The sequence below is a fragment of the Canis lupus genome, chromosome 28 (assembly GCF_011100685.1).
Source record: "Canis lupus familiaris isolate Mischka breed German Shepherd chromosome 28, alternate assembly UU_Cfam_GSD_1.0, whole genome shotgun sequence".
NCBI classification, from domain to species: Eukaryota; Metazoa; Chordata; class Mammalia; order Carnivora; family Canidae; genus Canis; species Canis lupus.
The window spans coordinates 25,321,073-25,344,895 of NC_049249.1; the positions used below are offsets into that span (position 1 = coordinate 25,321,073).

Consider the following 23,823-nt stretch of genomic DNA (forward strand, 5'->3'; position numbering starts at 1 on the left):
AAAGAATGGGGACTGACATGCAGGAGCTGCTCAATAATTACCAACAAAAAGTGTATTGCATACTGTTGCTTAATCGGGTGCATATAAGTAAGGGAAACAGTTTCAGTCTGTGAGGGTTTTGCAAATCTGCGCTGTACACTGGTGATGTTCTCTGGTTTAGGGCTTCCTACTCACAACTCAGGAGTGAAAATAGTAATTCTGTCAAGTTGTCAACGTGAGAGTTTGTAAAGCAAAGCTTGTTCCTGTTATGTGAAGCTTCTTTGATACCAACTGCTGGGAGAAAAAAAATCACTAGAAAAGTTCAACATTGTGTAACTTTGTTCCTCTTTCCTTTTCAACAGGAAATCGCGCCTCCCTCCTTAAATGAAAATACTACAGTAAAACACACTTTGCAGTTAAAAGTGTTTTTGACGGTGAAGAAATGATTTGACTTTAAATTTGACCAAACATTCCCTGTGAGATATATAATCCAAGGGGGGAAAAAGTAAGCCTTTTTCTCAGCTCATAATTTCAGTAATAACATCCTTATTGTTATTTTTAAAATATACATATTAGTATAAGCATATAAGTAATTATGGTTCTGGGAACCAAGATTTTCAGTATTAGATAAAGGAAATATAAATACAAAATCAAACAAGTTAAGTAAAAATTCTGAAATCCTAAATCTGAATTTAGAAATATCAGTATGAACTCATGGTCCTTTTTTTTCTTTTTAAAGATTTTATTTATTTATTCACGAGAGACAGAGAGAGAGAGAGAGAGAGAGAGAGAGAGAGAAAGGCAGAGACACAGGCAGAGGGAGAAGCAGGCTCCATGCAGGGAGCCCCATGTGGGACTCAAACCTGGGTATCCAGGATCATACCCTGGGCCCAAGGCAGGTGCTCAAATGCTGAGCCACTCAGGCGTCCTATACGTTTTTTAAAATTAGAAGTCTGTCCACTGAAAAGGCCTGGAATATCATTCAACATAATGCACACCCTTTTTTTTCTCCATTATTTCTAAGTATATTTTCCCACAAAAAGTCACTTGGACTCCCCTTGTAAAATCAAGGGCAGATTCTTAGTCTGGGGCAGGAAAGGTGCAAGAAAATCTAAGACATGTTGGTTTTATCAGAAAGCAAAGAAGAAAAATAATAGTTGTGTCAAAGACTCAGGAGCCAATTCAAAAGTGTGCCCACCGGCCAAAAGACAATATAGCATTAAAAAACTAATAGCAATTGAGACTCCTCTACTATGTCAAAAATTAAGGTGTATTGGGATTCCCTGGGTGGCTCAGCGGTTTGGCGCCAGCCTTTGGCCCAGGGCATGATCCTGGAGTCCTGGAATCAAGTCCCACATCAGGCTCCTTACATGGAGCCTGCTTCTCCCTCTGCCTGTGTCTCTGCCTCTCTCTCTCTCTCTCTCTCTGTGTGTGTGACATAAATAATAAAGAAAAATTAAAAAAAAGAATCATCACAGTCTGAAAAGTAAAAGAATCAAGCATCATAACTTTCTGTTACAAACTGAATCTCACTCGGAAAGTCAATGTGGAAAGGTTATTTAAAGAATTCCAGATAATAAATGCAGAAAATAGACTACCAGGAATTTGCAACCCCTTTGAAGTAATGGATCTAGGATCGAAAGGATCCGACTGTGGCATTGTAAATGTCAATATCCCAAGGAGTGGGGCTGAGATTGGAGGTGCATTTGGAGGAGAAAAGCACACTGGTGGTGGTCGGGAGTCCGGGAGTGATGCCTGGAAACAGTACATGAAGAGATCCACTTGTACTATCAACTACAGTAAGGACCTTCCTCTGGCTCAAGGAATCAAGTTTCAATAAAGGTGACGGTAAATCAGCATTACTTCAAGTCTTCTAGGCATTCTTGCAGTTCTTTGTTCTGAAGAAGACGAAGAAAATTAAGATTTGCCCTGAATAAATGCATCATTTTGATTAAAAAAAAAAATGGATCATCAGAGAGTCTAGAATCATTAGACAAAAAGCCAGTGGAAAACTTTATAATGGATCGATGGGGCTGACAACACTGGAACCTGTTATATGAATTTTAATAATTCCCCGAAGAGAAACAATGAGATATTAAGTATCTTCTGATGTGATGCACTAGAGGAACACAATACCACCTGTGAAGTATTCTTGCCACAGGGGATATGCTCAAAATTTAAGAAAAACTGCCATTACTTCAACATATAAATTGTAAGAAAGGGATTAAAAGGAAATCTCTTTTTAAAATACATCACTGAATACAAAATAGGATCTTGCTTGGAGCCTGACTTGAGCATACCAATTATTAAAAATCATCTGAGACTCTGGAAATTTTAAATATTAATGATATTAAGAAATTGTTAAAGGTGGAATAAGTTTTGATGATGTTTTTTAAAGTTATGATCTTTGAAAGATACATATGTATAAAGATACAATGTCCCAAAAAGTAAAAGTGATTAAAAAAACCCAAATAAATAAAAATAACCCCACATTGATGGGAATATGTCAAAGGATAACAAGAGCCAACTAAAAGAGCTCCCAATGGCCAAAGTTGGAAAAATTTGAGCAAGGAAATAAGGTAGTGTTGGATTACAACCCAAAGCATAAAATAAACACCAGTTCATACTAATATATTTACAGTATATATGGTCATATATATAACGGAGAAGAGACAAATCTCCCATGCAAACAAATATGAAATAATTCCAATATCCAGCCCTCAAAGAGGGGGAGCATAACTTCTTTCTTAGGTGTAAACTGTGTTTAATGACTTCCTACCAAAGTATATAATAGGCAAAGGGAGGGAAAACGCAACTAACTTTAGAAACTGAAGAACACCAGTCAGGTGGTGGTGTCTTGAGCATGTTTTAAAGGTGTGTGTAAAAAAAAATAAAAAATAAAAAATAAATTAATTAATTAAAAAAATAAAGGTGTGTGTAAAAGTTGTGTCTTTCCACAATGTCAGCTTTATTCAATCATAAAATACGGTTAGTACAATAGCAAGCAGGTTCAGGATTCTAAACTCAATGACATTTCACTATGTATTTAACTTGGCTTCATATACATCACACAAAGTACAATACAAAGTTATGCAACAAACAAGATACAATAAGGGTAAGAAGTTAATGAAACAAAGCAAGTCAGTCTGTGAGCACAGTTAAGATGAGGACTTGGTCAGGTGTGGGCCAGCTCTAGGCACTTACTGCTTAATGTTTAAAAAGTGGAGGAGCTTTATTATGTTGGGAGATCAATCAGGCAGTCTTCAGCAGCAGTTGCCTTTTGATGTGGTCAGATGAGGAAGGGTCAGCACTCAGAGAGTCTGGCAGTTTGCTGCAGAAATCCTCCCTTTTTACAGTTTATTTACTTATGTATTTATGTATTTATTACTTTTTTTTCCTTTTTACAGTTTAATCAGTCTTGAGCTTTGCAGGCCTCTTTTGGTTCTAGTGATTAATCAGCTCCTAGTTCTTCCAGGCCTTATGGGTTATTAGTCCTTAGTACTCCCAGTCTATACTAGTTTTGGTGATATCTGGTCATAGTTGCTTTTCTGATTATGTCACTACTTGACACGAGGGACACCATCTTGCTCCCTACAGGTGGAAAACATCAACTGTTATGAATCATGTACTTGATACGGTACTATACAGATGGCACTTTACCTCTATAGCCTTCCTTCCAAAAACCCCTTACCTCTAGTCTTATCATGAGAAAAACCTCAAACTCCAACAGTGGGGCATCTTACAAAATACCTGACAAGTATTTCTGGAATCTATCAAGATCATCAAAACAGGGAAAGTCTGAAAAACTGCCATAGCCAAGAAAAGCCTAAGGAGACATGACAACTAAATGTAATAATGTGGTATCCTGAATGGAATTCTGGCTCTGGAGAACAATAGGTAAAGCCTCCAGAAATCTACATAAACTCTGGACTTTAGTAATAATGTATCAATATTGGTTCCTTCTCATAGTTAATGTATCCTACAATGAAATATGAATAATAGAGGAACCCGGGTGTGGTTAATGTGGGGAAACTCTGCGCCCTCTTCTCAATTTATTCTGTGAATCTAATACTGTTCTTAAAAAAAAAAATCTATTACAAAGAAAAAAAGATGCAGGCCAGAAATTGCTTCCGAACAACGGGAACAATGTGTTTTGAAGTATAGACGCGAGCAAGACTGATGCTGGTGAATTGACAATGTTGAAATTAGGTGGTTAAGTTTTTCTCTTGACTTTGAAAGGTTCCTAGTCCAAAAAAAAAAAAAGAGGAAAGGAAAGGAAAGAAGGAAGAAAGAAAGAAAAGAAAGAAGAAAGAAAAGAAAAAAGAAAGGAAGGAAGGAAGGAAAGAAAAGAAAGAAAGAAAGAAGAAAGAAAGAAAGAAAGGAAAGAAAGAAAGGAAAGAAAGAAAGAAAGAAAGAAAGAAAGAAGAGAGAAAGAAAGAAAGAAAGAAAGAAAGAAAGAAAGAAAGAAAGAAAGAAAGAAAGAAAGAAAGAAAGAAAGAAAGAAAGAAAAAAGAAAGTTTTACAAATATTTGAGCAGCATCAATAGAACCAGGTGCCCGTAGTCAGGGGGAAAGTGATCACCTGTGCTTAGTTTCCAGGCGGAGGTAGATTAATTTGGGAAGCCTTGTAAGATGTTAAGTGGTTAATGCAACCCAAGTGACCATTGCAGAGAGTGTGCGTCTTTGCGCTCAAAACTCGCCCCCGGCATCGGCAGGGCCACGTACCTGGGAGCAGCCCCGGGAGCTCTGCGCCCCGTTCTCTGGGCGGAGGAACTCGGAGCGCGCAGCCCTGGGGCACAGCGCGGAGGCCGCAGCGCGCGGAGGGCGCGCGAGGGCATCGCAGGGCGCACGTGGGCGCGGACTGCGCAGGCGCGGCGCTGGCGCGGGGCTGGCCCGTGGAGGCGAGGTGAGCGCGGGGAGCGCCTCCGGCCGGCGAGGCTGCAGGGCCCGGGGCGGGCGCCACCACGGCCGGGCTGCAGAGGCGGCGCGGGGTCAGCGGCCCTCCTGCCTCGTACCAGGTCAGGGTTCCTAGGCGCGTGGGGCGCGGGGAGTGGAAGGGGCTGCGTGAGGGCTGCGGGGCTTCGGTCGTTGGGCGCCGGACGTTGGGCGCCGGACGTTGGGGTCGGGCGTTGAGGTCGGGCGTTGAGCGGGCACCGGGGGCCTGGAAGTGGGAGACAGGATGGAAGGGAGGAGCCCTTGGAGCCGGGGCTGGGAAGGGCAGGCCTAGGGTTGGAGGTTGTGGTGGGGGAGGGGCGAAAGGAAAAAGAACTGAGCCCCCTGGGCCTGGGGGGGGGGGGGGCGGGGGGGAGGGCAGGGGGGGCCTGTCGCAGGCTTGGAAAATATTTTGTACTTCCAGGCATGACTTTGCAAAGCGTGAACGTCCGCTGGCATCCCACCAGAGGAGCTCTTTGCGCTCTTGTCCCTGAGAGAAACTAGTTTGTGGATTCGGTCAGTGCTTGCGTTTTAACTCAGCTGCAGTGCAAACAACACTAGCACTTAATAGTGTCCTTAACTTCCTACCTTCTGTAGGAAAGGCAGATGCAGCACGGCTTTAGCTAGATACGGTAAGCTGGCTCTGGTTCATTTTGCAAGTGTTTGTAGCGTGTCTGCTGCTGTGTGCCAGTCGGATATTTTTTACTTGGGTTCCTGCTATAAATATGCTGGCCCTGTTTGGCCTCTGGAGTAGGAGAGGATGCTTCTAGTTCCCTTGTTGAGTCCTCCAGGTACTGCATGGGAAAGGACCCGGATTCTCAGCTCAGCTGTGCAAGAGCGCCTGCCCTGGTGGGGTTTGGCAAGTTCCTCCACCTGCTCAGGTCTCCCTTACTTACGTGGACGAATAAAGGAAATAGGAATATTTTATTTTTTATTATTATTTTTCAGGAATACTTTAATCCTCATTATTTCAGTGTGCCAAAGTAGTTACACATGAGTGGAGGAAATTCTTTGTGGGAATGGCAATAAAAGTAAAGTTTGAAATGCTAGCTGCCTCTTAAGAACTTAGTAAGCACCAGCTGCTGTGCTAAGTAGTTTACATACATTCTTGAATTTAATCATCACAGTTAAGTGTTATGAGGAAGTTACTAAGATTGGGCCGCATTTTACAGAAACTCAAACCGAGAAAGATGAAGTGTTTTTTTTTTTTTTTGCCTCAGATAACATAGCTGAATGAGGAAGATGAGACTCTGCTTACATTTGGGTATGACCCATTTTAAAGCTCACGTGTTGCTGAACCTTTGAGCTCCATAGCTTTAAAACTGAATGCTTCCATAGGTGTGGGATTTGATAAGTTCTTTATAGATTTTGGATACCAGTCCCATATCTGATAAAGCATTTGCAAATATCTTTTCCCATTCTTGTTTTTGTCGATTATTTCTTTTGCTGTGCAAAAAGCTTTTTATCTTAAAAGATAAATGAACTATTGGACTTAGTTCATTTCTGCCTCTGTTTCCCTTGCCTTTGGAGACGTATCTAGTAAGTTGCTGCGGCTCAGGTCACAGAGATTGCTGCCTGTGTTCTGTAGGATTTTGAAGATTCCTATCTCACATTTGTCTTTCATGCATTTTGAGCCTATTTTTGTGTATGCAGTTTCATCCTGCATGTGGCTGTCCAATTTTTCCAACACCGTTTGTTGAAGAGACCATCTTTTTTCCTTTGGATATTCTTTCCTGTTTTGTCGAAGATGAGTTGACCATAGAGTTGAGGGTCCATTTCTGGGTTCTCATTCTGTTTCATTGATTAATGTGTCTGTTTTAGTGCCAGGACCATACTGTGTTGATGATTACAGCTTTGTAATGTAGCTTGAAGTCTGCAATATAGTTTGTGATGCATTCAGCTTTGGTTTTCTTTTTCAACATTCCTTGGCTATTCGGGATCTTTTCTGGTTCCATAAAAATTTTAGGATAATTTGTTCAGCTCTGGGAAAAATGTTAATGGTATTTTGATAGGAATTGCATTGAATGTGTAGATTGCTCTAGGTAGATATTTGTTCTTCCAATCCATGAGCATGGAACGTTTTTCCATTTCTTTGTGTCTTCCTCAATTTCTCTAATAAGTGTTCTATAGTTTTCAGAGTACAGATCCTTTACCTCTTCGGTTAGCAGCAATGTCCACAATAGCAAACTATGGAGAGAGCCCAGATGTCCATTGACATTTGAATGGATAAAGAAGATGTGGGAGGTGTGCGTGTGTATGTATATACATATATATGTGCAGTGGAATATTAACCATCAAAAAAAGAAATCCTGCCATTGGATCAAACTACAGGGTATTATGTTAGTGAAATAAGTGAATCAGAGAAAAATAATTATGCTTTCACTCATGTGGAATTTAAGAAACAGAACAGGAGCATAGGTGAAGGGAGGCGAAAAAAATAGAACAAGGTGAAATCAAAGAGGGAGACAAACCATAAAACACCCTGAACCATAGGAAGCAAACTGAGGATTGCCAGGTTAGGTGTTAGGGGGATGAGGTAACTGGGTGATGGGCATTAAGGAGGGCACGTGATATGAGAGCTGGGTGTTATATGCAACTGATGAATCACTGAACTCTACCTCTGAAACTAATAATACACTATATGTTAATTGAATTTAAATAAAAAAAATAAAAACCTCAATGAACTGAATGTTTCCTTTGAGTAGCCATTCTCACTGAATGCGTGTGGTTACCAGAAAAACAAAAAACATTAGAGAAGAAAAAAAATCATAGCTAAGTGTCTGCTACAAGTACTTTTGGTAGTAAAAGAATTAACTCACCATGGTAAAAATTAACTTTAGCTTCTAGTCTTCTGGGAAAGAAGGAGAAGCCTTACAGTCACTGGTTGCAGGTGTATCCTGGGATGCTTTTGACCAGATGGAGGAGGGGGAACAGGATTCCAAGGGAGTAAAAGACAGGGTTTGCCCCTTAGCTTCATGTTTTGTTGGTGTCAAATCATGAAGCACAGAACAAAAGTCAAGACCTTATTTTTGCCTGTAGAACTATGATAGTTACTTCCATTCCACTGGTCTTTTATTACATCAGTGATTCCTTTAACATAAAGAAATTTGGGGACCCTCCTAATTAACCTCTTATGTTAAATAACTAATCATTGTGGATTTGGGGATAAGTATTCATCACCAGTAGCATGTAAAAAAATAGTAGATTGTATATGGGGGAACTGTTTTAAAACTGAGTAGGATTAGCCTATGAGGTATCATGACTCTTGCAGCAATGTCTGTAACACCCCTATACCTGTATACCAGAAGGAAGCAGCCCAAGGTGGGAAAGCACAGCATTATGGAATAGTGTCTGCCCATTCCAGATTCAGATATGCCCAGTGGCTGACATAGGATAAAGCCAAGCAGGGATCATTTCAATTTCTTACAGGTGTTTAATGTTGAAATACATTTTAGAATTCAGAGGACTGTAAATCAAAAGAAAAAAAAGGCAATTTTTATGTGATAATAAACACATTTTAAAATTCCAAGAGAGGGGTGTGATCCTGGAGACCCGGGATTGAGTCCCACGTCAGGTTCCCTGCATGGAGCCTGCTTCTCCCTCTGCCTGTGTCTCTGCCTCTCTCTCTCTGTATCTCTCATGAATAAATAAATAAAATCTTTAAAAAACAATTCCAAAAGATGTTAGGTTAACTGCAAGTTTTATGTATACTCACAGTAGTCCTGGCTGCTATTCCAGAAGCTGGTGCATAAGGGGAAATAGTGTTCAAAGTAAGGGGTAGTATAATGATTATTCCGATCGGCTGTTGGCTCACATCTGCAGTCCAGTGTTCAGTTAGGAGAAGGATGTCTATCTATGTGAGGGTTTCTAATGAACTAGAGAAAGTCCAGACTTGTGAGGACTCTCAAAGATGTTTATAAAAGCTGGTGAAGGACCTGGAGCAAAGTGGAAATGGTAGATATCTCAGATATTTGAAAGGTTATGGTTACAGGGCAGCAACAGGAGTCAGTCAATTGGGAAGTGAACGATTTTATAAAAATGCAGTACAGTTGGCTGTCTAAAATTGAAGTCATAAGCTTCTAGCTATAGAACAGGTCTACATGTCTATTTGCCCTGGGCGTTGTAATGAAAATTCCTGAATAGGGTGAGGCAAGTGAGGTGTCTTTCTAACCTACATATTCCACTCTAGGTGGAGCTTCTTTTAAGCTTAAATCTTTTTTATTTGGTGCTTAAACTTCTGCATTGGGTTTAAGACTGATTTTGGGTTTTTTTCTGAGTCAAACTTAATTACTAATTTTTGGACTTTGGAGGAGTGGATGTAAGACTTGAAATTCTGCTATTAAATTGGAGAAAACCTCATAAGGTGATGTAATTCTCTATTTAAGATTGCCACATGTAACTTTAGACTGTGAATTTCATTTTCACTCTCCAGATTGTCATGAAAACAGTGCAATAATGCACTTTAAATAGTTTCATCATATAATTATCTTTTTAATGCCTCATTGTACAAAACACTATGTTAGGTGCTATGGGAAACCAGGGTTTTTGTTGTTAATGTTTTTAGTGAGACCTGGTTCCTGCACAAGCTACTTAAAATCTAGCATGTAGACATAACTATCTATGGCTATGATACAGGATAGAAAGCTGTGAATTGCCTTTCCATCAGCCTTACTGAATAAAGACAAAGGAAAAGCTATTTCAAGAGTTACATGTTGAGGGTCCCAATGGTGTCTTGAAGAGGACTATACCCTAATTTTGTGTGTGTGTGGTTTTTTTTTAAGATTTATTTATTTATTTATCATAGAGAGAGAGGCAGAGACACAGGAGGAGGGAGAAGCAGGCTCCATGCCGGGAGCCCGACGCGGGACTCGATCCCTGGACTCCAGGATCGCGCCCTGGACCAAAGGCAGGCGCTAAACCGCTGAGCCACCCAGGGATCCCCTGATTTTGTGGTTTTAATATTACTTAGTCCTTTACTTGGTTTATTTTTTTAAAGATTTTATTTATTCATGAGAGATAAAGAGGCAGAATCATAGGCAGAAGGAGAAGCAGACTTCCTGTGGGGAGAGCCTGATGTGGGACTCCATCCCAGGGCCCCAGGATCACGACCTGAGCCAAAGGCAGAGGCTCAACCACTGAGTCACCCAGGTGTCCCCTTTACTTGGTTTGAAATTAACAACACTTAAGGGAAAATAGCTTACTTTAAATGTAATATTAATATTTTAGTCTTTAAAATGCCTTTTTCTATAAAAGTAATCTTTAAACACTTGGAAAATGAAAAAAGACTGTAAAAAAGATTCATCAGCCTACTTACCCATTAACACTCGTTGTTATTTAAAATTTAATGTATTTCATTGGTCTTGCTTACATGGAGAAGTTTTCTTTTTTTGTAGTTATTCTGAAAATAGTGTTTCTGATTTTCTTCATTTCTATTCTAACATATTGTATAATTTTGAAAACTAGGATTCTAAATGGTAGTGTTAATATTCTCTCTAGTAGAGATATCACAGTTAACCTTTTTCTTCAATTTTTCTTTTACTATATTAAATAGGATCTTTAGATATTCAGGATTATTATTATTTTTGATGAGGGGCAGGGTGGAGGGGCAGAGGGACAGGGAGAGAGAGAATCTTAAGTAGGCTTCATGCCCCAGGAGCTCCATCTCACAACCCTGAGATCATGACCTGAGCGGAAATCAAGAGTTGGACACTTAACCAACCAAGCCACCCAGGCACCCCGATTTTAATGGGATGATTTCTAGATGTAGAGTTACCAGATGAGTAGCTAGGAACATTTTTAAGAATACACATATACCTGAGGTGACTGGGTGGCATGATCCGTTAAGTGTCCAACTCTTGGTTGCATCTCAGGTGGTGAGATCCAGCCCCTTGTCGAACTCCCTGTCAAGTGTGAGGTCTGCTTAAGGTTATCCCTCTCCCTCTGCCCTTTGTGTGCTCTCTCTCTCTTGCATGTGCTCTCTCAAGAAAATAAAAAGAATACATGTATACCTTAAGTGTATATATCTATCGGGCTCCTCGGTGGCTCAGTCGAGTGTCTACTTTCGGCTCAGGTCATGATCCCAGGGTCCTGGGATCTAGCCCTGTATCCTGCTTTTTGCTCCGTGAGGAGCCTGTTTCTCCCTCTCCCTGCTGTTCCTGCTGCTTGTGTGTACACATGTGCTCTCTAGCAAATAAAATTTAAATATATATATATATATCTATAGACGTGCAGATGTGTGTATGTATATCCAAACTGTCTTCCCATAAGAACATATTTATATTCCCTGCAATGAGTGTCCATTTTACTTTCCAAAGATTTTTATCTATTTTTTCAAAGATTTTATTTATTTGAGAGAGAAGGAGCATGAGCAGAGAGGAGGGGAGAGGGAGAGGGAGAAGCAGGCTCCCTGCTTGGCAGGGAGCCTCATTTGGGGCTCTATCCCAGGACCCGAGGATCATGACCTGAGCTGAAGGCAGATACTTAATCAACTAAGACACCCAGGTGCCCCTAAGGCACCCAGGTGCCTCTCTCATTTATTTGAAAGAGAGCCTGTGCATGAGAGGGATAGGAGGAGGAAGGGAGGGAGGGAGACAATCTCAAGCCAACTCTGCCCTGAGCATGGAGCTCAACACAGGGCTCAATCTCATAACCCTGAGATCATGACCCGAGTTGAAGTCAAGAGTTGGTCACTTAACTGACTGCCGCCCAGGCTCCCTGATGGTGTCCCTCTTAATTACACCCATGCTGAGCAGAAAATAATAGTCATTTAATTTGAAATTTTTTTATTACAGATGATGTTGAATATTTTCCCCATATGTTTATCAAGTAATCTTCATGTTTTGTGCATTCTGTTCATGCCTCTTGCTCACATTTTAGTGGTATCTGTATCAATTGGGCTGCAAATAGCAGAAAACTTATGGGTTTATTTGATGCCACAGTGAGTCTATGCATAGACAGATCAGGGCTGGTGTAGCAACTCGAGGACACTGCCAGAGACACCAGGTGCTCTTTTTGGTTCTCCTATCCTTAAGGTGTGCTCTCTTCCTTTTTGTTTATTGCTTCCTGATTGTGTTACAGGAAGAAAGGGGCAAATGCAGCCAAAAATGTTCCTGTTCATCAGGAAAGGACAGAGCTTTCTGAGAAATTCTGCTCAGGAGAATTGATTATGGGCAGTATTGTCTCTAACTCAAGCTGCTAAATCAGAGGTAGAAGATGGCCTTTGGGTCATATAGTCTGCTATAGTATCTGAATGTTTTTACTATTTATCCTTCTTTTTAAAAAATTTGATACTGCATTTTCTGTCTTTTGTTAATCTTTATTTTCTGGCTTATTTGCTGTTTTTTTGTGATTTTTGTTTTTTGTTTTTTGTGGGGTTTTTTGTTTTGTTTTCCGTAGTCATGTTTGATATTTCCTTTGTGATATTTTACCACCTTTAAAAAAAAAACAAACAAAACCCTTCACACACTAATGTGGCTGTTGTAGGCTGATTCTCTGGGAAACAAAACTTGAGATGGAGGTTTGTGTACTGTGGCAAGTGAATGTGTTTTGCATGGCATTAGTGTTTTTGGAGTTAGTTGAGGTGGCTTTTCTAGTCTAGTGTATGCCCAGTGTTGGAAAAATGAATGTTGTTGATTGTATTGGTCCCTACTAGATCAAGTTTATTGTGGTACTAAAATATCACCACTTGTTTTCTGTTGACAACTGTCTAAGGCATGTGTGTCCTCACTGTGGACTGAATTTCTCCTCTTTCACTTTGTTTTATAGATCTGGGGACATTGGCTGCTCTCTCTCCTCCAGTAGTCATCAACATAAAAAAATCTTTGTCCCAATTGAGTTCTGTTTTATCAGTTATTAATATTAGTATTCCATCTTTTTTGGTTATTTACATAGCACATGTTTTAGTTGTTATTTCCAAGCTTGCCATATCATTTTGTTTTATTTGTGCTGCTTGTGTGTAACATCTAGCAGGATGTTTTTCTCCCTAAGTCTTTTTCTCTTTTGAGACTAAATCATTGATAACTGGATTACTTGGGTTTGGTTCTGTCATCTTACTTGTTTTCCATTGACCATACTTGGATTTTTTTCCTGTTAGTCTGAGTTTTTTTTCTGTAATTTTAAAATTATGCATTGTTTTGTTTTGGTAGTTACCCTAATATTTTAATGCACATTCTTTGTATTTCTTTTACAGAGTCTGGAGTTACTCAGTATTCTTAACCCCACCAGTTTTCCCCTAGAAGTTATTTTCCTTTTGTAACTTCACAGTATTTCTTGCTCACTGCGCCCAACATTCTCATTCTCACTCACTCTGATTCTTTGGTGTAGGTGTGTTCATTGCCACACGTGCTTTTCCTGAGCTGCAGGGTCTCCCACCATAACTGCCTGTCTACAGACCTTCAATTAGGGATTTTCCCAAGATCTGGCCCACTGAGAGTTCCATACCTTTGAGTGTGCCTGTGCATTTCTTTATTATTTCACTCTCTTTTCTGTATTGTCATGGATTAGGCTAGACCTAATTTAAATTGAGAAATTAGAAGAAAATTTTAGGACACCAGGAAGAAGGATGTTTTTGCTATTTGTTCATCTTCTATTTATTTATTTATGAATTAATTAATTAATGAGAGACAGAGACACAGGCAGAGGGAGAAGCAGACTCCACGCAGGGAGCCCGATGTGGGACTCGATCTCAGGACTCCGGGACCACACTCTGGGCCGAAGGCAGACGCCCAACTGCTGAGCCACCTAGTCATCCCTGTCTTCCCTTTAAAACAATGTTAAATCACTTTTAGATACTATGTATTCCAGTTTAGTTTTCTGTGGCTCTTTTATTTTAATTTTTTCCCCCTGAGCAGTTTTGGGACAATAGGCAGTTTTACCTGCTGCCTACAGACAAAGCTGTAGGTCACAACCTCAGAAAAGTTGTTTGTCTGCTTTTATTACTTCCCTTGGGCAGGACACTTAGTATTCTTTAAGAGTAATAGAAAAACAAGCTAGCATAGGGTCTGGATAGAGGCTTTTCTAATTTCAAAGGCAATTTGTAACAATACATGTACCTTATTTTCAGAGAAAGGTGCATAAAGTTAGGTCTTTAAAAGCAGTAGCTACAAGTTATAATTTATGGAAGCTCAGCTGGAGATTATCAAAGCAAAGGACTTGGGAAAAACAGACCAAACAGGGGTCAGCTGAGGCAAACCCTAAGGGATGACTGGGAAGGAAGGAGTTTACCAGGCCAATGAGGAAGAGAGAGGGCACTGGGGAGCTGGATTCAGCGTATACAAGATCTTAGTGTTGAAAGTAGGAGTCGTAGAGGGATTCTGGAAGGCTAGAAAGATAGGTGATGACCTGATGAAGACAATACCCTCTATTGTATTTCACCATTAAGTTGCATGCTCTGGGTTGGAAATATTTCTTTTAAAACATGAAAGTCCTTTTTTATTCCTGTTGTTTGAAAAGCTTTTTAAAGTAAAAAATGGTATCGAACTCTGAGATTACTCTTTTGATGTCTCTTGTGTTAGCCTTTTGTCTGTGGTTGAATTGTGTGAAACTTGGGAGTTTATACTTACCAATAGAGAATCATTCTGTTTGTGTCTTTAGGCCAGGCTGTGATATCATGGTTACCTCTGCTTTGGAATTATTCATGAGCATTACTTGTTACATAAAAAGAAATCACCTGGGCCTGCAGTGCTTCTACTTTTGTCATTAAAAATTGCCTTTTAAATACACTTCTTCCCATAGACTTCTGTGAATGTTAAATTGCCACATAATATGATCTCAAGAAATAATTTGGAGGCATCTACGTGTAAAATGACAGAGCCATTTAATTTCGAGAAAAATGAAAACCAACTTCCAGCACCTGATTCTTTAAGAAGTCCTGGAGGACATGCTAACCACCCTAATTTCCGGTTGAAAAGCCCAGAGAATGGAAATAAAAACAATTTTTTGCTTTGTGAGCAAACCAAACAGTATTTGGCTAGTCAAGCAGACAGTTCAGTATCTTCAAACCCTAACAGCATCAGTGGAGAGGTGGTTGGATCCAAAGGAGATAGGAAGACGTCAGCAGGTGAGTGAAAACTATAGGCTTACTAATTCTTGAGTCTGATAATTTCTTTGGCTTATCACAGGTATATAATCACACATCCGTGGGCTATTAACAGAACAACTAAATGGCTACCGTACAGTATTTGCATTTAAAGATTTAGAAAAGCCACATGCCAAATAGCTTCCTTTGACTAGTTTCATCACAAAAAGGATTTAGGAGAAGAGAATGTTTACAGATGAGCTTTCTCCCCACAGTGGGAGAACTAACTCTACTAGGGATATAAAAAGGACATACTATGGCTTTTTAAAGATTGGCCGTATTTTTAAAATGCTGTACAAATTATATGCATACAGTAGCTCACAAAGATATATGTAAGACGTTAAATTGTTTCATTAGATTTTTAAGAATTGTTCCTTTAGTCCTAATTCCAAAACCCTGGTTTTTAAGGAAGCTGGGCCTTCAGTGAATACATATATCAGATGGGATCTTTTAATGTAATGGTGATTGTAGTTCACTTGTGTGGCCCTTGGGCCTCTGGGGTTTCCTAAGAAAGGGGTCAAAACTGTTTTCCCAATAATATTAAAATATCATTGTGCTGACTTTACAGTGATGGTGCAGAAGCAAAGGTGAGTAAACCACTGATGCTTCATTAACTCCATTGTAGGTAGGGATACCTGCCTGGGCTAGTCATTGGTTTTTCATTGCTGTGAACTTGTAGTTAAGACAAAGCCAGAAATGCCTTTTTTAGGGATGTCCTTGACAGAACTCTAAGAATTATTACTAAATATTGATACTCGTTACAGTTTGGTATTTTGTGTAACACAATGGGAATTATCCCTACCTTCTGCTTTATAGGCAAGTATGAAAAGCATGTGTGTGATTGAGCTCTGAGCTATATGGAAACTTTTTGTTGAAACATCATTTTTACTTGAAAAGAATGATAAAGTTGGTTATTCAGATTTAGATATCTGGCATTCATTTTCTCAAAAATGAACAAAGTGAGGCTGTTACTTCAAGGAAAATACTTGATAGTATTTTGTTGCTAATGATAAAATTCAAGATTTCGAGCAAACATGAGAATTTCAGAAAACCCATTTCTGCCACTCCATAGTGACAGCTTTTCAATACTTAAACTTTTCTGGTGAGATGCAGTGGTGATCTTAACTAACACACATGATTTTTAAAATATTATATAATGAAATCTGTCCACATTTGAAGATCTGCATAACTCCGAGTTTCTTAGTCTTTTCCAAATGACCAATGCAGGATGCATAGTCATGCATGGGTAAAAATCCACTCAAAGTGCAGGATAAATCAGTGGATTCCAGTGTCACATTATGAACAAGTTTTAGGTTCCACATTGCAACTACCAATTAAACTATCACTTGAGTTTTGGCATGATGTTAAAGGAAAATATCTGTAATTATCTGAGAAGGCCATTAAATACTTCTTTTTGCAACTACGTATCTGTGAGAGGCCAGATTTTATTTTATGCTTCAACAAAGGCAACACAGAGGATTGAATGCAAAAGCAGGTATGTGAACCAACTACCATTAGTTATACCTAAAGAGATGTGTAAAAACATAAAACAATGATACTCATTTTTTTTTTTTTTTTTTTGCTTTGGAAAATGTAGTTGTTTTAAAAACCATGTCAATGTAATGCATTTATTTTTAAATGTATTTAATTTTTAAAAGTTTAAAATTTATCATTTTAATTTGTTTTTAACATTTTGGGGGGCACAGAGGGAATGAGAAAATCTTAAGCAGGCTCCATACCTAGCACAGAGCCCCACACAGCGTTCAGTCTCGGGACCCCTAAAATCATGACCTGAGCTAAAATTGGGAGTTGGATGCTTAACTGACTGACCCACCCAGATGGCCCTTAATTTCTGTATGTCTGTAATTACAGACATATTTCTATGTCTGTAAATATTAGTAAATATTAGTAAATATTAGTAAATATTTACAGACATAGACCATATAAATGAAATCTCTTTAAGGTTCTCAATTTCTAAGTGTATAAATGAGTCCAAGTTCAAAAAAGCCTGAGAACTTAGTGAATGGAGAAAAATTTACAGTAAGAGGAGTAGTAATTAAGTTTCAAACAAATCCTTATTTCTCATTAGGAAAATTAGGATGTTGCTTATTTCTAATGTAGGTTTAAGGCTATTTTGGTATAGCTTTCTTATTTGAATATCTAATTACAGTATTATACATTTTTCAGGAATAAAGTAATTTGCTTTTATGTTTTCTCTCTTCAGGAAACTCAGTGTCACCATTAAATGTTGGAAACAGTTCACCACCCAAAAAAGTAAATAATGTAAGATTTTTTTTTTTCTATTTTGTGTTTTTGTTGGGTAAAAGATTCTAAGCATGTATTCTGTTAATGTAGAATTACTCAATTTTCAGATATTATTCAAGGTCAAGCTTCCTTTTCTTTATCCTAGTATCTTATAAAAACCGTTCTTTTTAGGTAATTGTAGTAATGCTATACAGTTGTAAATGCAGCCTTATTTGACATGCAGAAATATTACCGATCCTGTGTAGCTATTCCCAGTTTCTCCCTGTGTGACATGCTGCAGAATTTAGTGTTTAACAGTCAGGATGTTGGTGATAACAGTCAAGATACAGACTATTTCCATCTTTCCCTTACATGCTGTTTATGGTTACGTCCATTTCCCTCTTGCCCCTACCACCTCCTTAAGCCATGGAGCTACTAATCTAATCCACATCCAAAAGTTTGTCATTTCAAGGATGTTACATAAATGGAATCCTTTTCAGTGTAACCTTTTGGGATTCACTCAGCATAATTCTCTGGAGATTCATCTAGGGTTGTTGTATCAATAGTTTTATTTTTATTGCTGAGAAGTAGTCCATGGTTTAACATTCACATATTGAAGTACATCTGCAGGGTTTTCAGTTTTTGATTATTACAGCTAAAACTCATAAACATTCCTGTCCAAGGTTACGTGAACATAAGTTTTTTGTTTTTTGTTTTTGCTCTGGGATAAATGCCCAGGGGTGAAATTTCTGGGTCATGTAGTATTGCATATTTAGTTTTTTTAAGAAGCTACTAAAGCGTTTTCCAGCATACCTATACTATTCTATGTTCCTACAGAGAATATTTGCAGTATCACACCAGCATTTGGTGGTGGTGGTGGTTTTTATTGTCCCCATTCTTAGAGGTGTGTGGTGATATTTTGTAGTGGTTTTAATCATGTTCCCCTAATTGTTTATAATAAACATCTCATGCATATTTGCCATCTCTGTGTCCTTTTTGGTGAGCTGTTTATTCATGTCTTTTGTCCATTTTCTTTTTTTTTCTATTAACATTTATAGAATCTCCTTTATTTTTTTTAATTGGAGTTCAATTTGCCAACATATAGCATAACACCCAGTGCTCATCCCATCAAGTGCCCCCCCCTTGGTGCCCATCACCCAGTCACCCCCACCCCCCGCCCACCTCCCTTTCCACCACCCCTTGTTCGTTTCCCAGAGTTAGGAGTCTCTCATATTCTGTCTCCCTCTCTGATACTTCCCACTCATTTTCTCTCCTTTCCTCTTTATTCCCATTCACTATTTTTTATATTCCCAAAATGAATGAGACCATATGTTTGTCCTTCTCTGATTGACTTATTTCACTCAGCATAATACCCTCCAGTTCCATCCACGTCGAAGCAAATGGTGGGTATTTGTCGTTTCTAATGGCTGAATAATATTTGTATACATAAATATACCATGTCTTCTTTATCCATTCATCTTTCGATGGACACCGAGGCTCCTTCCACAGTTTGGCTATTGTGGACATTACTGCTAAAATATAAACGCTTGGTGTCCCGGCGTTTCATTGCATCTGAATCTTTGGGGGAAATCCCCAGCAGTGCAATTGCTGGGTCATAGGGCAGATCTATTTTTAACTCTTTGAGGAACCTCCACACAGTTTTCCAGAGTGGCTGCACCAGTTCCCATTCCCACCAACGGTGCAAGGGGGTTCCCCTTTCTCCACATCCTCTCCAACATTTGTGGTTTCCTGTCTTGTTAATTTTCCCCATTCTCTCTGGTGTGAGGCGGTATCTCATTGTGGTTTTGATTTGTATTTCCCTGATGTCCAGTGATGCGGAGCATTTTCTCATGTGCTTGTTGGCCATGTGTAGGTCTTCCTCTGTGAGATTTCTGTTCATGTCTTTTGCCCATTTCATGTTGGATTGTTTGTTTCTTTGCTGTTGAGTTTAATGAGTTCTTCATAGATCTTGGATACTAGCCCTTTATCTGATAGGTCATTTGCAAATATCTTCTCCCATTCTGTAGGTTGTCTTTTAGTTTTGTTGACTGTTTCTTTTGCTGTGCAAAAGCTTCTTATCTTGATGAAGTCCCAATAATTCATTTTTGTTTTTTTTTTTTTCTTGCCTTCGTGGATGTATCTTGCAAGAAGTTACTGTGGCCAAGTTCAAAAAGGGTGTTGCCTGTGTTCTCCTCTAGGATTTTGGTGGAATCTTGTCTCACATTTAGATATTTTGAGTTTATTTTCGTGTATGGTGCAAGAGAGTGGTCTAGTTTCATTCTTCTGCATGTGGATGTCCAATTTTCCCAGCACCATTTATTGAAGAGACTGTTTTTTCCAGTGGATAGTCTTTCCTCCTTTGTTGAACATTAGTTGACCATAAAGTTGAGGGTCCACTTCTGGATTCTCTATTCTGTTCCATTGATCTATGTGTCTGTTTTTGTGCCAGTACCATACTGTCTTGATGACCACAGCTTTGTAGTACCACCTGAAATCTGGCATTGTGATGCCCCCAGATATGGTTTTCTTTTTTAAAATTCCCCTGGCTATTCGGGGTCTTTTCTGATTACACACAAATCTTAAAATAATTTGTTCTAACTCTCTGAAGAAAGTCCATGGTATTTTGATAGGGATTGCATTAAATGTGTAAATTGCCCTGGGTAACATTGGCATTTTCACAATATTAATTCTTCCAATCCATGAGCATCGAATATTTTTCCATCTCTTTGTGTCTTCCTCAATTTCTTTCAGAAGTGTTCTATAGTTTGTAGGGTATAGATCCTTTACCTCTTTGGTTAGGTTTTTTCCTAGGTATCTTATGCTTTTGGGTGCAAATGTAAATGGGATTGACTCCTTAATTTCTCTTTCTTCAGTCTCATTGTTAGTGTATAGAAATGCCACTGACTTCTGGGCGTTGATTTTGTATGCTGCCACGCTACCAAATTGCTGTATGAGTTCTAGTAATCTTGGGGTGGAGTCTTTTGGGTTTTCTATGTAGAGTATCATGTCATCAGCAAAGAGAAGGAGTTTGACTTCTTTGCCAATTTGAATGCCTTTTCTTTCTTTTTGTTGCCTGATTGCTGAGGCTAGGACTTCTAGTACTATGTTGAACAGCAGTGGTGAGAGTGGACATCCCTGTCTTGTTCCTGATCTTAGGGGAAAGGCTCCTAGTGCTTCCCCATTGAGAATGATATTTGCTGTGGGCTTTTCGTAGATGGCTTTTAAGATGTTGAGGAATATTCCCTCTATCCCTACACTCTGAAGACTTTTGATCAGGAATGGATGCTGTATTTTGTCAAATGCTTTCTCTGCATCTATTCAAAGGATCATATGGTTCTTGTTTTTTCTCTTGCTGATATGATGAATCACATTGATTGTTTTACGAGTGTTGAACCAGCCTTGCATCCTGGGGATAAATCCTACTTGGTCATAGTGAATAATCTTCTTAATGTACTGTTGGATCCTATTGGCTAGTATTTTGTTGAGAATTTTTGCATCCATGTTCATCAGGGATATTGGTCTATAATTCTTTTTGGTGGGGTCTTTGTTTGGTTTTGGAATTAACGTGATGCTGGCCTCATAGAACGAGTTTGGAAGTATTCCATCTCTTTCTATCTTTCCAAACAGCTTTAGTAGAATAGGTATGGTTTCTTCTTTAAACATTTGATAGAATTCCCCAGGGAAGCCATCTGGCCCTGGACTTTTGGGAGGTTTTTGATGACTGCTTCAATTTCCTCCCTGGTTATTGGCCTATTCAGGTTTTCTATTTCTTCCTGTTCCAGTTTTGGTAGTTTGTGGTTTTCCAGAAATGCATCCATTTCTTCTAGATTGCCTAATTTATTGGCGTAAAGCTGTTCATAATAAGTTTTTAAGACCGTTTGTATTTCCTTGATAATGGTGGTGATCTCTCCTTTCTCATTCATGATTTTATTAATTTGAGTCTTTTCTCTCTTCTTTTTAATAAGGCTGGCTAATGGTTTATCTGTCTTACTAATTCTCTCAAAGAACCAACTCCTGGTTTTCTTAATCTGTTCCACAGTTCTTCTGGTCTCTGTTTCATTGAGTTCTGCTCAAATCTTTATTAACTCTCTTCTTCTACTGTGTGTAGGATCTATTTCCTGTTTTTTCTCCAGCTCCTTTAGGTGCAAGATTAACTTTTGTATTTGAGTTCTTTCCAGTTTTTGGATGGATGCTTATATTGCGGTGTATTTCCCCCTCAGGACTGCTTTTGCTGTATCCCAAAGATTTTGAACAGTTGTGTGTGTCTTCATTCTCATTAGTTTCCATGAATCTTTTTAAATTCTTCTCTAATTTCCTGATTGACCCTTTCATCTTTTAGCAGCATGGTCCTTAACCTTCACGTGTTTATTTTATTTATTTTTTTTAAATTTTTTTCTTTTTAAATTTATTTATTCATGATAGTCACACGGGGAGAGAGAGAGAGAGAGAGAGAGAGGCAGAGACACAGGCAGAGGGAGAAGCAGGCTCCAAGCCCCGGCAGCCTGATGTGGGATTCGATCCTGAGTCTCCAGGATCACGCCCTGGGCCAAAGGCAGGTGCCAAACCGCTGCGCCACCCAAGGATCCCAACCTTCACGTGTTTAAAATCCTTCCAAACTTCTTCTTGTGATTTAGTTCTAATTTCAAGGCATTATGGTCTGAAAATATGCAGGGGACGATCCCAGTCTTTTGGTGTCAGGTAAGACCTGATTTGTGACCCAGTATGTGGTCTCTTCTGGAGAAAGTTCCATGTGCGCTTGAGAAGAATGTGTATTCAGTTGCGTTTGGATGTAAAGTTCTGTAAATATCTGTGAAGTCCATCTGGTCCAGTGTATCATTTAAAGCTCTTGTTTCTTTGGAGATGTTGTGCTTAGAAGACCTGTTGATTGTAGAAAGTGCTACATTCAAGTCACCAAGTATAAGTGTATTATTATCTAAGTATGTCTTAACTTTGGTTATTAATTGGTTGATACACTTGACAGCTCCCACATTCAGGGCATAAATATTCATGATTGTTAGGTCCTCTTGTTGGATAGATCCTTTAAGTATGATATAGTGTCCCTCTTCATCTCTTACTACGGTCTTTGGGATAAACTTTAATTTATCTGATATAAGGATGGCTACCCCTGCTTTCTTTTGAGGACCATTTGAATGGTAAATGGTCCTCCAACCTTTTATTTTCAGGCTGTAGGTGTCCTTATGTCTAAAATGAGTCTCTTGTAGACAGCAAATAGATGGGTCTTGATTTTTTTTTTTTTTATTCAGTCTGAAACCCTGCACCTTTTGATGGGGTCATTAAGCCCATTCACGTTCAGAGTTACTATTGAAAGATATGAATTTAGTATCATCATAATACCTATTCAGTCCCTGTTTTTGTGGATTGTTTGCCTATCTTGGAAGCTCTTTATCTCTCCTTCCATTCTGAATGAGAGCCTTGCTGGATAGAGTATTCTTGGCTGCATGTTCTTCTCATTTAGGACCCTGAATATATCTTGCCAGCCCTTTCTGGCCTGCGAGGTCTCTGTGGAGAGGTCTGCTGTTAATCTAATATTTTTCCCCATAAAAGTTAGAGATTTCTTGTCTCTTGCTGCTTTAAGAATCTTCTCTTTATCTTTGGAATTTGCAAGTTTCACTATTAAATGTCGAGGTGTTGAGAGGTTTTTGCTGATTTTAGGGGAGATCTCTCTATCTCCTGGATCTGAATGCCTGTTTCCCTTCCCAAGTTAGGAAAGTTCTCAGCTATGATTTATTCAAATAATATTCTTGACCTCTGTCCTTTACGGCGCCCTCGGGAACCCCAATTAAACGTAGATTTTTTCCTTCTGAGGCTGTCATTTATTTCCCTTAACCTATCCTCATGATCTTTTAATTATTTTTCTTTTTTCCTCAGTTTCCCTCCTTGCCATCAACTTGTCTTCTGTGGCACTCACTCATTCTTCTACTTCGTTAACCCTTGTCGTTAGGACCTCTAGTTTGGATTGCATCTCATTTAATTGATTTTTAATTTCTGCCTGATTAGATCTAAATTTTGCAGTCATGAAGTCTCTTGAATCCTTTATGCTTTTTTCTAGAGCCACCAGTAGCTTTATAATTGTGCTTCTGAATTGGCTTTCTGACATTGAATTGTAATCAAAATTTTGTAACTCTGTGGGAGAGAGGACTGTTTCTGATTCTTTCTTTTGAGGTGAGTTTTTCCTTCTCGTTATTTTGCTCAGTGCAGAGTGGCCAAAAACAAGTTGTACTTGATAGAAGCGCGAACTCTTCTCACTGTAGCATTCCAGCTGTTCTCTCTTTAAATCTCAGACCAAATTAGTAGGTTTTCAGGATGATTTGAAAGTTATCTAGGTAATTTGATGGGGACAGGTGACTTGCGGACCCTACTCTTCTGCCATCTTGCCCCCTCCTCCTTTTGTCCATTTTCTAATTTGGATTTTTTTTTTTTTTTTTTTTTTTTTTTTTTGCTCAGCTTTGGAAGTTCTTTATATATTCTGGGTTCTAGTCTTTTGTCAAATATGTGATTCAAAAATGATTTCTCCAGTCTGTAGCTTGTTTTTTCTTTCTTTTAAAGATTTTATTTATTCGAGAGAGAGAGAGG

The 23,823-nt window shown here is 39.0% G+C and overlaps 1 protein-coding gene and 1 long non-coding RNA gene across 2 annotated transcripts in view; one reads left to right on the plus strand and one right to left on the minus strand.

Annotated features, from left to right (window-relative positions):
• Nucleotides 1-2,995: 2,995 nt before the first annotated feature.
• Nucleotides 2,996-4,697, minus strand: LOC111093085. Its single transcript, XR_005380639.1, has 2 exons — nucleotides 4,561-4,697; nucleotides 2,996-3,570 (listed from the first exon to the last, which is right to left on the minus strand). It is a non-coding gene; the product is annotated as an uncharacterized LOC111093085 (long non-coding RNA).
• A 197-nt stretch (nucleotides 4,698-4,894) lies between these two features.
• Nucleotides 4,895-23,823, plus strand: part of TDRD1 (tudor domain containing 1) — a gene marked incomplete at its 5' end in the record, with an annotated part of 53,121 nt that continues 34,192 nt past the window's right edge. The window contains 3 exons of the mRNA XM_038579234.1: nucleotides 4,895-4,996; nucleotides 14,643-14,967; nucleotides 17,210-17,268. Of these exons, the coding sequence (XP_038435162.1) occupies nucleotides 4,895-4,996; nucleotides 14,643-14,967; nucleotides 17,210-17,268 (486 nt within the window). The remainder of the gene's footprint in view (nucleotides 4,997-14,642; nucleotides 14,968-17,209; nucleotides 17,269-23,823) is intronic.